We start from the raw sequence: 16,711 nt of genomic DNA on the forward strand, positions 1-16,711 counted from the left end.
GTTGTAATTCATGTAAAAATGCAGAGTGATTCATTTGCTTCCTTATATAGCTGTTTGCCAGTAATACTTAATATATATACATGTATATATATCCAGCAATCACTGTATACATTGGCAAGATATGACGACTAGATAAATCTCTATATTTTCTGTCACTGACCAAAAATATAGGTGACATAAGCCCGACTCGACTGGAGTATTTCAGAGTAGATTTTCAATAAACATACTTTTTAAATAATTTCTGAAGTGCAGTAAATACAAATAACTTTTAGTTTTGCGATAATAATACAAAACTTTATATATTTCTTCATGAATTAGAATTTAGAAACGCTTTTTTATTGTGACAGAATGTAGTTAGCGTCTTACAAATAATGACTTCATGCATCTTATATGACGTCATACGGCAAAAGCCTTGCTAGGTTTACAAAACTCGATTTGCATACTGTGACGGAACATGCTCTTAATTTCTTTTCGCCTGTGGCGATATTAATTGTTTTAGAGGGCCGTGTGCAGTCCCAATATGCACTTAAGCTCAGGTGGGCACTTTGTTACGTAATACCTCCGCTGCGCGACGGTGGTCGAGCTGTTCCAATACACACCCAGCCCAGATGTGGAGGCCATGTGGCCAGTAGTTACGTAATAACTCCGGTAGTGCTGTTTATGACCAGGGGATTGCTCGCGGAATGGCGACAGCCAGTCTGATCTTCTAAGAGAAAAATGCGTCTCTGGGAGTTGGGGAAATATCTCATGATACGTGAGATACCGCGATGTACCCTCAGGCGATATTCGGCTTTTATGATAAATAGCTAGGGTTTTAGAGATATCAGGGAGAAACAGATTGGAAGGCTTCCAGGGAGCGCGTCCGTTTGGACTTGGTAATCATATATTTTCTGCTCTGTTGTATAACCTTGATGTGATTGATGTGACTTTACATATCTTAATACTGTATTATACCAATAGTATTTAGACGGTGCTGCCGGTCATCTGACGCAGTAAACTGTAGACTCACTGTCTAAATAATTATTAAAGCTTAGCCAGTCATCCTAGAGGACCTAGGTAAACTGTAGGTTATTGTCTTTATTGTGATAGGTACCAGTATTAATTCTGTGTTACAAGGTTACTGAATGAGTAGTTAAGGGTTAATTAAAAATTAACCAGTTAGGAATAGAGTTGTAATTCCTTTATTTATTAAGTTCCCCTGGAAGCGTTTCTCAATTATCACACGTTACTGAATGAGTAGTAAGGGTTAATTAAAAATTAACCAGTTAGGAATAGAGTTGTAATTCCTTTATTAATTAAGTTCCCCTGGAAGCATTTCTCAATTATCACACGTGTGGGTGTTATGTCACGGTGAAGTGATTAGCATATTGTGTTAACTAGACACCTAGAGATTAACTAATTAAGTGATCAGTTCTGGGTTGTTATTATTTGTTGTTGTTAATTAACTACTGCGGCAGTACATTTGTCAGCGTAGGTTAATACAGATTCCAAAGTGTATTGTGTTTTTGTTGTGTTTTCTAGTGAACTAAAACGTGCTATATTACTTATACTTTATATAAGATCTTATCTCTGTTCATACGTAGAGACGAGCCACGCGGGTATAACTGCCTGTTACAGAGAGATATACAGTTAGGAGAGATATTTGGACAATCGTGTTTCATTGAGTTACGGGTATTATAGGATCCCCGTGACACATACACAAAACTGGAATAAATAATGGTTTTCCGAATAGTCCTGTAGGTGTGCAGGATAAAAGGAATAACTGGTTATTGTCTTAAGATATCGGCTTTATCATGCTTAGGATAAATCCAATATCTTAAGACAGTAACCAATTATTCCATATATATATATATATATATATATATATACACACACACACACACACATACACACTATTACTACTACTGTTACTACTGTTACTACTACTACTACTACTACTACTACTACTACTACTACTAATAATAATAATAATAATAATAACAATAGAAATACATGTATGTTGTTTTATTGTACAAAGTGTTAAACAACACTTACAGCAATATACAAAAATTATATATAAATACAAGGTATAAATAGTAGAACGAGTAACTAAGTTGACGGGTAACAAGATTTATCATGCAACCGTGCTTCATCTGATAACCCCTACACGGTAATTCGAACTGTTATGTCACTGCCTGATAACACCTCCGTTTCTAGCATTATAACCATGGCGTTGCTGTTATATTATATATGTATATTTGTATTCCTCAAATGCCATCGAACGATGCCCCTGGGTGTAATAAAGATCTGTTCTGTTCTGTTCCTATGTGTTATCAGGTCACTAGAATATGAGTTCTGCGCATGACGGATGTTTGTTCAATTTTCAGGAAGGTTGTTTCCTAATTTTTCAAACATCCATTTACAGCAATAATTGTTGAACTGCATAAATAAATATAACATTTACACTTCCCGTATCATCAAATTGTCTCTTATTTTTCAATTATCAGTTCTTCGCTCATATTCGAAAACAGCCAGCGTTTTGAATTCAACATTTCAAACAAAAATGTTAGTATCTTCCTGCAAAGAATGTCTACATTGGGACAGCGTCTGACGTCACAGTCACTAGCAGCCAGTGGTGTAGATCTTTGCGTCACACATGCAAAATACAGAAGATATTTCATGGGTTTTTTTTTGTCAAATATGATTTATATCTGATCGAGTTAAGTTTGCAAGCATATCTCATAAGTCGTGCTTGCACGACGAGTGTGATATGATTGCAAACTTCACGAGATGAGATATAAATGATATTTGACAAAAAAACATGAAATGTTCTATTTATTATATAACTTTTGGCAATTTACCTTCATTTTTAAAATGCCAGGAGCAAAATAGTTCCGGCTTTCTACAGTGACGATAACACATTTTACAGTGAAATAGTGGAATTTTCACTCTAAAATATGTTATCGTCACTGAGTGACTGATAACACTTTTATTTCACTGATATTTTAAGATAGTTAAGTAAATGTTATATAATAAAATCAAAGTATTTTATTTAATATTTGATGACATTTATTAACTTGTCTCGCTACCTGTGTCATTCCCAAGATGATTTCGGGCACCTGCTATTACCCGAGTTCAAGTAGTAGTTTCTACACAATAATAATAATAATAATAGTTTCTATACCGCTTTTGACTGAAATATATTAGAAAAATGCAATTTTAAAGCCAGGGCAAGTCGCTTCCTGCAAATAATGTGTACATTGCAACATCATTTAACATCACAGTCACTAGCAGCCATGTCGCACATAAAATTGCATTGTTGTGACACGACAGACACTGAAATATAATCAAAGTATTTTATTTAAAATGTGGACACTCATAACTTATCTGGCTGGTTATGCCATTCTCATAATGTTTTCAGGAACCTGTTATTATCCGACTTTCACAGTAGTTTCCACACAATAATACTAATAGTTTCTATACCGCTTTTGACTAAAAAATATATAACTTGAAAGGGGTTGCATGATGAAACACAGATATCAGGTTACTACGTTTTGATATCGTGGTTATTTGGCTCAGGTCGATAACGGTGTAACAGACGAGCTTCAGCGAGCCTGCTACACCGTTATCTAAACCTCGTCAAATAACCACGATATCAAAACGTAGTAACTTGATATTCTACATAAATATATACAGTTTGAAGAACAGAAAAGACGAAGGAAAACTCTACAAATTTGGCTAAAATAATACACATATAGGATTGTCAAAATGCATCAGCTTATAAAGCTTTGAACATTTGGCCATCTATTGTAAATGTGTGCTAAATGTTGTCACCGTAAATATCTACACACCGGAGTACTACATGTATTACTATATGATATTCGATTTCAATAAATTTGCATATTACATAAATTACATAAACGCTATGGATACAATATATCATAATACCTGCAAATTTCGTACAAAATATTATGAGAGCATATCGTAGTCTGGTAGGTAACATTTCATATTTTGGTGATAAAAGATAAACATTGTTAAATCATACACAAATCGTTGTTTGAATTGATTGTATTGTTGACCGTGAATTTGTGTTTTTGTTTTGGTCAACCTGTAAATTCGATATGAAGAGCATTTCATAATTGTTTTTATATCTACTTCATGGATAAGACTTTATATTAAAAAAACCCCAAGAAAATGCACGGCACTTTCGTTTGTGAATCTGTGGAATATCGTCATTAGTCTTCAATAAATAATTTCAGTTGATAATGAAATACTACAAATTAAATCATAATTGTCACTAAAATATATATACGTATATGGAGAAAAAGCCCACACAAAGCTAACTGTATGAAACGAGTACCTCTATCCTTAGGTCAGCTCCATGATTTTGGGTTCGTCTTGGCAGAAACAAATAAAAAGGGTGGTAAAAGGAACAAAGATAAATTAAAATATGATATTGCAGAAATATTAAAGTTTCATGTTATATATAAAGAGGTTAACGGTCGTGACTTTCTAAAAATAACTGTACATATGTCATTCTTCCTGAAAAATGTATATATGTTTCACGTTATCTTAATATTTAACGACTTAGTCGGAGATAACATTTCTTTTCGTGAATCTGCAAACGAGCAGCAAACAAAAGAAAAAAGAAAAAGATAGAGAAGAAAATATCACTCCTGTAAATGGTGGTTAATAAAATATAGTATTGATTTTTGTAGAAAAGATTCCAAACAGATGAGCTAAATGAAAGTGAGGACCCTGTATTATAGAATGACATCTTTGACGTAGACAAATCTGGCGTCCGTTATACAACAGTGGAATAATTTAGCAATTAAGCATTGATTACATAAACACACACAGTCTGCGAAAAGTTTAATGTTAATTTAATGGATTTCGTTAGAAAACAATGATTAATTCTCGGCTTAGTTGATACATTAGTTCATTGCTGAATATTTACATATGGATAAATATATTTTAGCGGAAGATTAATCTAAGCAACAGACATGCGCCATGATTAGAATTTTATTTGAGCCTCACCTGCAGCAGAATTCTTTACTTGTTTTCTTTGCCTTTATTTATTATAAGACATGTATGAATTCAAACATTAAAATAAACCCTAAAACTAAGTGTTAGTTGTCAGTCCGCACATTATGCACACCAACCTAGGGTTGTGCTTATTACTGCACTCAAAACACATCCATTTCAAATCAGGTACTGTGAAATCACTTTTGTTCGTGGATGTCTAATGTCCGTACAAGTCGTGGACTTGAGCAATCTGCGAATTTAGGAGTATGACGAAAATATAATACATATATACATATAATACAAATTTTTGTGATCCATGAATTTATGTTCCCAACGTAATGTATATTTTATCAAAACACGAAAAATGTAAGTCTAGAAAAATAAAGGATTTCACAGTGAATCATTATATTACTAAATTCTGTATTTCAAACATTTAAAATGCGAGAAATCAAAGCACATGTACATATAACACCTGCAGTATTGGGTAAATAAATATATTAGATATTATACTTCCACGTTTGTAATACTGACTTTGTCGCCAGAATGGTTTCATGACAAAAGCTATTTGTCAGTTATTTACTCACTCGAGCAGCGATACGTACATTCTGTGAACTTCGTATCAAGGCCAAAAATGTTGGATCATTAAACAGGTTTGTTACACGAGAAAGAACGTTGGTACGAGCTCTGTTTGAGTTTTCACTCTTTCCCCCAAATAAAGGAAATGCCCCTCTATTACCGTGTGTCTGAAGTGACACCACTTGTTTAATACTAAATGTCGTCTGTTCCATTCTTGGCAGCTCATATTTCGACTGTACTGACGTCAGTGGTGCTTGCGATCTTGGGTTACTATCATGCATGCTAGCAAGACCTGGATCGTATCCCTGCCCTTCAGTTTCAGGTGTTACCTTTCGAATGTCGCTTGAAGATGACATAGGTGATGGAGCTTCAGAAACGAATTTTGCTGGGTTGGTTTCGTTAATAACTCTATAAGGTACACGTGTTTTAGACTTGGGGAACAACAGTGGATCTTGCAGACGCCCCGCAGTAGTCATGGCTGTCGTCGTGATATATGATTCCCTCTGACTGGTTATCTTCATTGCACCTGGTATATACTGACTTCGTGTGGGAAGCGTCAGTTTTGTGTTGCTGGTGTTAGAGGGACTAAAAGACAAAAGCGATTTGCTGTTTTCCAGAGTACGTCTATATTTCAAATCTTGAATTTTCATTTTTTGTACCTCGGCTAACAGACTTGTTCGTGATGGAATGCCAATATCTTCGTTTGTTGCTGGTACATTTAAATTTATATCCTTCTTGGTATCAACGTTCGAACTTTGCAGGGGTTCTCTAGGACTAGACATTTTGTGTATATTTGTTTGAAGTGTGTTAACAATATTATTGTTTTGGACATTGTGTAAATTAGGTTTGGTCCTTGACTCAAGTCTTAAGTCGTTTTGTGTAAATGTCCTAAGGGAGGGCCTTTGCGTCTGTTCGTATGTTTTTGAAACTGTTTGTTCTTTGCTAGTTGAAGATACGTTTCTATTAATTTTACTTTGTCTTGTTTCTGCCATCGCACTCTTAAATCTGTTGAACCATGCCAACATTGGATTAGCATTGTACACTGGCTTACCTGTTGTGGGTGATATTGTTGTTGTGGTTGTTGTTGATGATGATGACGACGATGATAACGGTGTTGTAAATGTTGTTACTGTTGTTGTATTCTGCTGGGTAAAACTAACAGTTGATTTGTTGCTAAGTCGAATGAGATTTCTTCCAGAGATAGGGCGAATCTGTCTGTCATTGTTGGAGTCATTCGTGCTGCTATTAACATTAGTGTGCACATCACGTCTGCCGAACAAGGCCGTATTTCGTAAAGGCGTTCCATCCAAATCGTATGCCGGTTTGCTTTGAACTTGCAGCATCCCTTCCAATTCCATCACATTGACGGTTGAGTTATTTGTCTTCGAAGTTCTTTTCGCCTGTAGATTAATAAAATACTGTGTATTGCTAGAGTGCGTTGCCACGGAATGTGAGGTAATGGGATCAAAATCACCATTTGTTGCATATTCCGAAGGGCGCTGAATCTGGACTTTGTCGTTTACCGGGATCACGTTAGGTCTGATCTGGTCGGTTAAACCTGGTAACTTCAAACTTGAAAGTGGATCTATGTCAGATAATTTAAATGTGTCAGTAGATCTTAGTGCGTAATTTCTAATTCCATGCAGGGGATTGCGCTTCATAATTGCATTAAGTAACTCGTGGCCATCCATGCTGTGTTTACCGCGAGTATCGGTTTCAGGTAACTTTAGTTTAGACAGTGGGTCTACATTAGATATCTCAAACCTACTTACAGGCAAAGGGACCATACTCGAATGTGACTTTTGATCATATTTAATTACACTGGATGTTTCTTTGACATTTTGAGCAACTTCTAACCCTGGCAAATTCAGGCCCTCCAGTGGGTCCCTTTGAATCGCTGTCCTGAGTAATTCATGTCCTGTTTGGAACTTTGAATTCTTGCTATTTTCCAGCCTGTTCGGATTCCAGCCTATCGGTTTCGGATATATTTGAGATCTGAAGTAAGATTCATCTCGTATTCTGGTTGCGTCAGCACCAGCTGCTGCTTGGTTATACGGAAATCTATTAGGGTATTGTCTTCTGTGAAGATTGTATTCATGTAAATGATAATTTGACTCTACATACAATGGTGATGCTGTGGCTGTATTAATAATATCTCGACGACGATTAAACTGCACCAACACTTGTGTGTTTCTTTCAGGTATATACCGCTCTTCATAGCTATAGACAGACGGAATGCTTCTTGCTCTTTTATCTTGAATGTTTCTAAACTGAAATGTCCGGGCGTTACTCTGACGAGCATCGACTGGTGGATTTGCAGGATTGTAATACACTGGGTAACGTTCTAGTCGCTGCATACGACGATCTCGTTGTTCAGAGTGGAAGACGTCAGGACGTCCATTCCATGGTGGGTCTTGTATCAATTCAAACAGAACAAGAGCCCTGGCCTGACGAGGCGACAACAGAACCTGATATAGAAAACAACATAGAAAATAACAACTGCAATCCTAAAGCGTCCATAAGATTATGATGGTATTGATATGTTTATTGCAGTCTGACACTACGACTGCTACCACCACCGCTACTGCTTCTACTGCTGCCGCTATAATACTACTACTACTACCACTACTACTGCTACTATTACTATTTCCAGTACCAGTAATGCTACTACAAATACCGCTGCTACTACTACTACTGCAACTACTACTACTACTGCTGCAACTACTACTACTGCTATTGCTTCTTTTTCTGCTACATTTTTCAATTGGTAACAAGAGATCTTTTGTATACACCATCCCACAGGCAGGATAGTACATACCGCGGACTTTGATATGCCAGTCGTGGTGCACTGGCTAGAACGAGAAATATCCCAATGGACCCACCGACGGGGATCGATCCTAGGCCAACCGCGCATCAAGCGAACGCTTTACGACTGGACTACGTCCCGTCCTGAACCGTGGATAGCGTGATCGTTGGGCCCTTCGCCCATCTAGCAACAAAAAGTGAGATGAATCAAGAATCCCACAAGTATGAACGTATCGTGTGATCGGTTCCGGGCAAAGCAAGGACAATGCTTGTATCCACACTGGACTGAACATTGTAGACTAAAGGCTCATCTCCACTGCCTAAGGCTCGAACATACATGAGAATGTCTCTGCAACAGTGGATCTCAGACACCAGAATACGTTCTTCAAAGCTGCCCTCTCCTCCAAAACATAAGGCAAAACATCTGGCCAGAGGAAAAGAGCATCAAAGAAAAACTATGGGACAGCCCTGGTGAGCTCCAACCGAGCACATGTCAGGGTTTAGTGAGCATTTGAAACCGAACGAGAGGAAGAAGAAGAAGAAGTATTCACACCCACGGCGCCCATACACACTACTGAAGTGTGATGCTGCATTTCCGGCGAGTACGCTTTTGACGATTTTCCGAAATTTGCCCTGAATTTTTCATTTAGTATATCGTCATGGCAAGTATTCCATTTACTACAATCAACTTCATACACGGTGGAGCAGGGAGGTGGGTGGGTAAAAAGTATTATTAGCATTTACCCGCATTTGTCATGATGAATTTTATTTGTAGAATGCCTGAAGTAGTTTTCCGCGGGATCATGAACATGAACCTCGTATAATTGACGAAAACTCGCCACCAAGAGAGTCAAACTAGTTCAGTTCAAATTTTAACACAAAATCCTACATAGTAATTCCAAAGGAATATATTGCAAAATGATAATAAGTTTGTTGTTGCTATGATACTAATTTTGCTGTTGCTATTATCAATGAATATAATTGTCTGTACTTGTGACAAATTGTGACGAAATACTTGACCAGATCGTTCAGTTGTTCATTGAAAGCAAGTAGTTAATTTGATACAGCGGTAAGCTACATGGCTCAGGTGTTACTACATTCAGCGTATACACGTACATGTATTCAGAAGTGAAATATTAACTGGTGTGACAAAGGCCGTGGTATGTACTATCCTGTCTGTGGGATGGTGCATATAAAGGTCCCTTGCTGCCAATCGGAAAGAGTAGCCCATGAAGTAGCGACAGCGGGTTTCCTCTCTCAATATCTGTGTGGCCCTTGACCATGTGTCCGACGTCATATAACTGAAAATAAAAGGTGTTGAGTGCATCGTTAAATAAAACATTTCCCTTCCTTCCTTGTTATGGTGGATTTTACATATAGAATGCAGATAATTTCATTTCTTTTCCAACGGATCATATCCCCAAACCTTGCATAGAATATTGAGCGTAATAATTTCATTTGATTCAACACTTTGGTACATGACTGTGGGGTTTTTATATTCAGAGTATAGACATGTAGGGCTATACAGAAATTATACATAGTGAAAAATGAATTTTAAAATATTTACTCGCATTTGTCATGATGAATTGTACTTGTAGGAACTAATTTGTCCAGGGCAGCATAACCCACGACCCCAATAGAAGACCTGTGAATTAACTACCCCCGCTCAGTTGCTTCCACCGTGCCTCAACTTTTCGTGTATGATTAAAGAAAGATTATATTCTGTAAGAACGACTTCTGCCATGTCATCATCATCGGTGGTAGCAGTGGTAGCAGCATCAGCAGAAGAAGAGGAAGCAGTCTCCTACCGGTCCAACCAGAGGGGACTGCCCCCTTTCCTTTCTCTCCTTTGAATTCCATCTCATTTCGTACCGATCTGTCAACTCCTCCTATCTTTTAACTTCTTTTGCTGTCCACCTCCACATCCCAGTCCTTGTCTCTCCAACCGAGGCAGGTGTTTGTCTCTTATGGCTATCTATGCCACACACCTGTCATTCCCCATCAGCTTTTAGCTGTGGACTTAGTCTGACCACTTCGGGGAGTGTTCAGTAGTTACTTCTGACATTGTTAAGAGGCACTTGTAACACCTACTGTGCACCCCTACTACCGGCGGTCGTTAGTGCAAGAGTCCAGTTGCTACACATATATACGCGACCAAGTACTTATAAATTTAGAGAACCAATGGAGAATAAACGAATTAGTACCCTAAAGAAATTAACATATTTCATAAATATAATAATTAATGAATTCAAACGCCCTTGACTACAAACACCATCAAAACCAAACATATTTAACAAAATATTATCATTATCCACTGCACCATACACAAGTTTAACAATCTGTTCGTTTATAAGTACTTGGATGCCCGTATATCTGTATTATTACATAATATATTGATGTGCGTGATTGTATGTGTTTGTGTATGTGTTTGTGAATGTATTGTAATTAATGTATTTACTGTCAACCATCTTGTCATGTGTATATAACAAAATGTTTATGTATATATTCGTCCTATGCCGTTGTGTAACGTCCCGAGTGTAAATAAAGTCTTGTCTTGTCTTGGTCAGACTAGCTTTATTAGCGGCAGAGGACGAGGATGCCAGGTGGGTGCAGGGAAATGCAGGGGTACCGTGGAGGAAGTTGAGACAGGTAGGCGATGGTGTGGACAGCTCAGAAGAGAGAGTCGGAGGAAACTAACAGAAAGGGTTGAAACAGATTGAAATCGTGGGGAAAATTGGAAAGATTTTTATATTAGGATAATGAGAATGATAGGCAGAGGGTGATAGATGAGAAAGGTGAATGAATGTGTGAGCCAGCTTTGACGGCATTTGAACCACTATCGTCAGCTTTATTGTCCAGCAGCTTATCCACTAGATCACGGAGCTCACAAACCAGAGGGGACTCTTGGTTTTGTATCCGTCTGTCTGTCTGTCTTTCCAAATGTTCGTCCATCCGTTCGCTTGTCCGTCTGCCGCATATAGTTTTCGCGACTTCTTATTGCAATGCCTCGAGATATTGAGCTGACATTTTGTGCATAGCTTTAACATTTAAGAGTTATGGGAAAACGTTTAAATTGCAAAGGCATTTATCTATTTTTGGACATCCCCCCCCCCCCTCCCCAATCCGGCAAACTATGAACTGAATATTTGTGTATACATACATATATATATATATATATATATATATATATATATATATATATATATATATATATATATATATATTTAGAAAATAACTAACGAGCTACGAGGAATTACGGATTATCTGTCCCGAGTGAATTAATGTTGTAAACCCGAGCCTCTGGCGAGGGTTTTACAGCATTAATTCACGAGGGACAGATAATCCGTAATTCCTCGTAGTGAGTTGGTTATTCTCTTTATTACCCATTGTCAATCTTTAACGATTTTAAAAGTATATTTACGTTCTCGCTGCTGTAACAACTAACAAGCTCTACCAGCCATAACAATATATTCATACGCGCCGTTACCGGTGCACACCCAACAGTATCCACCAAAGAATAGTTTAAAAAAAAAACAGTCAAAATAATAAAATAAAAACCTTTTTAAACATTTGTACATATATTTTGATGTTTAATTCCGTAAATGTTCGTATCGTAAAAAAAATATTTGAAGTTCGTAGTAATTGTTTGACCGATGAATGGAATCATGAATGAACAAAAAGTAGTCCCGGCAGTATGTAATTGCCAATCAAATCTTGTCTTTTTAAAGCCAGCCAATCAGTGACTGTAGAAGCAATCTGCACACTGTGCAGAGATCGAAAAAATATTACCCCGTATATTTGAGCCCATATGGGTAATAAATATATATATATATATATATATATATATATATATATAGTTACAGATCAAGTTTGAGTTTGTATTGGAATTTGCTCATTTTGTGACAGAAGTATGGCCCTTGAACGTTTGAAATACTACAACCATGGCAACATTAGAGTTTGATGACTTTTCTTTGAAATGCTTCAATATATTGAATTGAAATGTTGTGTATAGCTTTATTACATAGAGCTTGTGGTTCGTGAGGTTGGACACTTTCTGAAAGCATGACGCCAAGTGGGACGTAACACTTAGTGACGTCATCGATTGGCGCATTACAACCTTGCAGGAACGCCAACCAAAGGAGTTGAGTGATATAAATTAAGATCGATTATGGGTAATAAATAGGATATTAAATAATTCCCTACCATTTCGTATCATGTTTATGTTCCTCGTGAAATAATGTTCATTGTCACTCGCTAAAACTCTCGGAATGCTTATTATTACTAGAACACTAATGTTAGAACCATATTTCACAACTGTTTTCGGACATCTATTTTTAATAGTCACTGGTTAAAGCAAAGAACTACTACCACTACTTACTACTACTACTGCTACTGCTACTGCTACTGCTGCTGCTGCTGCTGCTGCTGCTGCTGCTGCTGTTGCTAATATCTACTATTCCCACTACTACAACTACCACCACTACTACCACTGCTGCTGCTGCTGCTACTGCTACTGCTACAACAACAACTACTACTACTTACTACTACTACTACTACTACTATTACTACTACTACTACTACTATTACTACTACAACTACTACTACTACTACTATCAACACCACCACCACCACCACCATCACTACTACTACTACTACTATTACTACTACTACTACTACTGTTACTACTACTACTACTACTAATACTAATACTAATACTAATAATAATAATAATAATAATATAATAATAATAATGTAATGATAATAATAATTATGATGACAATAATAATAATAATAATAATAATAATAAGTGATCTGAGGAAAGTGTAAATGTATATTTTAAATAGGTCAGTGGTAGAGCGCTCGATTTGGGTGCAATCAGTCTTAAGATAGGTCGTCCTTAGTGGACGCTGCTTAGTTCCCCATCCCAGCCATGAACGTCCGTGGTATACACATTTACAAGATTATTTTCTGCATTTCGGTAAAACAAACCTATGTCGTATGGCGTTTTCTCCCCACATTAGTTAGGGGCCGTCCATAAATTTCAACATTTTCACGAGCGTACAAACCGTACGCGGGGGGTGGGGGAGGCGGTTAAGGGGCCAGCGTAGGCCTACACTTTTTTGAAAATGAAAAATGTCGATCAACAATTTTCATTTGGGGATGTACACTTTTAGGGGGGAGAGGGGTGGTCAATAGTGTACTCTTTGTACACTTGTGAAAATGTTGAAAATTATGGACGGCCCCTTAGACCCAATGTCAAAACAGCATTATGTTAAGTACCAAATAGTCGTAGCTTAAAAATGATCCGAGATTTTTTTTTAACAAATGTATTTTTACTGTATCTTACATCAACTGCCTTGAACTTTATATTGTATTGTCACATTTGGGATACATGCAAATTAAATTTAAACAAGTTATAAATACTCGTAAATAAATAAATAAATACATAAATAAATAAATAAATAAATAAATAAATAAATAAATAAATAAATAAATAAATAAAATAAATAAATAATGTTAGCAGTATATAACTATTAAACTAATGTTACCAGAAGCAAAATCACAGTGGTATCCATTGTCCTTTAAACCATCCAAATAGCAAACACAGATAGGAACAAATTTTATACATGTGTGTACCTGTATTTTATTACATTAATGAAAACTGTCCACACCCGCTTTTTAAATATAATATCATTTACAGTTACGGCGCCCTTGCCGTAGGCAAGGAACTATGTTGTCAGTTTTAAACGATTTTTTCTCCACGTAACATTATAATAAATGTCTTACCCACACATAATTTTAATCGGATTTGCGAGATGCTTCCTCTTCGTGAAAAAAACTATTAATATTTGTCAGAGTATAGTGTTTTCAAAACGCTTAGTTGTCAGATACAAGACAACTGCCTGGACGTGTTGATGTGGAAGAACAATTTATAAGAGGCCAGTGGCAGATCCAGAAAATCAATTTATGGGGACCCCAGTAACTTGAGGTGGAATGCCAAGGGAACTTTGGAGGAAGTTTGGAGGGGGGTCGTAAAAAAATGAAAATTAAAGTTACATTCTCTGGTTACCATATTATAACATCATGTACAAATATGAAATACAAGCTCAAATGCACTTTTAAAAAAGTCGCGTGTGTTCGCTATGAACGGATATCGTCAAACGTATACGCTTGATTCGTCGCCTGTACCGCCATAGCTCGGCAAAGCACAAACGACAGCCTGTTTTCAGTTTCAGTTAACACGTGCGTTTGCCGATTTCAAATTGTGGGGTTCGTCTCAAAAAATTAAAAGAGAAATCTTGCGCTGTACGAAGAACGTTCGGTTGAGGATACGGTACTAGAGTCTTTAGTTAAAACCGGTTTGATCTTCACAACATATTATCGACAGTCGTACCTTCCTATTTCAGAATTGATATTTTATAAAGTGTTAGTAGAACTTTCAAAGTTTAGTTTGTATACTAGTAACACATTAATCATGTATATATTTTTAAAATAAAATATACTAAAGTAGACAATGAACGTTTTCACTTCTTAATTTTACGTGTTAAATCGACAAATTCAAATAAATATTATTTCGTTTGGAAAGGGTAAAGTTGGGGGGGGGGGGGGTGTTTAACGACATCAAAGATAAAGCATATTGATTTAATAATCATCCGACCCCATACAACCGTAAATAAAATGTGTTGAGTGCGTCGTTAAATAAAACATATCCTATCCTTCCTTCCATCTGCTGTTGGATGTGTAACATTTGGTAATTTTGACATATAATCTTAGAGAGGAATCGGGTGCATGTGCAGGGGGAGGGTATTGGAGGTCGAAACCCTACTTAAAAAATTTTGAAATGTATTTTTTGGGGGAGCATGGCCCCATATAAACTTCGCTTAACACAGTCTGTAACCCCAACCCCGCTGAAATCCCTGCACACGCGCCTTGGAAACCCGCTACATTTCTCTTTAGCAAGGGATTGTTTATATGTACCATCCCACAGACAGGATATCACATACCATGGCCTTTTTGTATACCCGCCGATGGGGATCGATCCTAGACTGACCGCGCATTTCCAAAAAAACACCTTTTTAGGTCTAAGTAATGAATAAAAATAACATATAATCTTGAAAAATGTTACATAAATCGAACACAGTACCCTCTTCCTCTACCCCTAGAGCGTTACGTAATTAGTAAAAAAACCTTACATGTAACGCGTATGCCAACAGCTGGCCACTGTCAAAATTTTAAGGCAAATACTCCACTCACCGACCCCTGGAAAGGCGTTGTACCATACCTCTATGGATATAAATATGTTTTGGAGATATGAGACGACCCCTCAATCAAGACAGTTAAATTTGTTCAAAAACTGCGAAATCTCACGTGATCTCTTGTTGGGGAATTCTATACTTGTGATAAGCCAATGAAAACCGAGATCGGTACGAGCCCGTCAAAAGTGTTCCACTTTCAAAATCATGGCTTTGTTTTTGACCTGGATAAGCCAGCGTAGTGAAACCAATGCGGAGTGCGGCGTCATATATGCACTAAACGTAATTGGACTTTCTGTTCTATATGCTTAAATAATAAAAATATTCCAGGGAATGTAGTTTTAATATATAATAAAATTATTACTATCGCAAAATGTTGGGGGGGGGGGGGGGGGCGGGCTCCTAGACCCCCCAGATCCGCCTCTGGAGGCTACGACATTTCATAATGGAATGTTAAAAGCCGTTATTTCTACTTTTGTCCATGACCCTCACAAATAGCCTGTATGACATTGTTTATTTTGATTTGTTACGATATATAGGGTACTATTTTATGAAACATGTCATTCGCAACATTTTCAAATATGCGTAAATAGACAAATGTAGGAACTACAGATCTGAAATTATTGTCAAAATGTTTGGATCAATTATTCTTATGTTAATATATGGTATATATCAATAGTGTTGCTAATGCAGGGCCGTACCCTGACCAAAATCCATGGGGGGGGGGCACTAAATTTTATAAATAATTTTTAACATACTATAAAGATTAAACATTTCTATGCTATTACTGGAGATATATAAAATAAAAAAAAGGACAAGATTCTCAGGTGGGGGGGGGGGGGCAGCTGCCCCCCCCCCCCTGCCCCCCCCCCCCCGGAGGGTACAGCCCTGTAATGTCGATAGAAAAATGGAGAAATATGGTAAAAACTCAACATTTCAGATCAGTCGTGTAAAGACGAACATCATAGGAATACATCACGGCTGTCGGAACCTTAGTTGGAGCCACTATTTATGGCATTAATTGAGTGGCCTTTTTTCTTTTCTTTTTTGTTGATAACAGAACTTATTTGACT

At 37.1% G+C, this 16,711-nt stretch overlaps 1 protein-coding gene across 1 annotated transcript; it reads right to left on the minus strand.

Annotated features, from left to right (window-relative positions):
- Positions 1 to 2,984: 2,984 nt before the first annotated feature.
- Positions 2,985 to 14,017, minus strand: LOC121377559. The gene is made up of 2 exons (XM_041505609.1): positions 13,935 to 14,017; positions 2,985 to 8,048 (listed from the first exon to the last, which is right to left on the minus strand). Exons 1-2 carry the CDS (start codon positions 13,959 to 13,961, stop codon positions 5,577 to 5,579), a joined length of 2,499 nt encoding a protein of 832 aa, XP_041361543.1. The 5' UTR covers positions 13,962 to 14,017; the 3' UTR covers positions 2,985 to 5,576.
- Between the last annotated feature and the right edge of the window lie 2,694 nt (positions 14,018 to 16,711).

This window comes from Gigantopelta aegis, chromosome 2 (genome assembly GCF_016097555.1).
Source record: "Gigantopelta aegis isolate Gae_Host chromosome 2, Gae_host_genome, whole genome shotgun sequence".
Taxonomy (NCBI): Eukaryota; Metazoa; Mollusca; class Gastropoda; order Neomphalida; family Peltospiridae; genus Gigantopelta; species Gigantopelta aegis.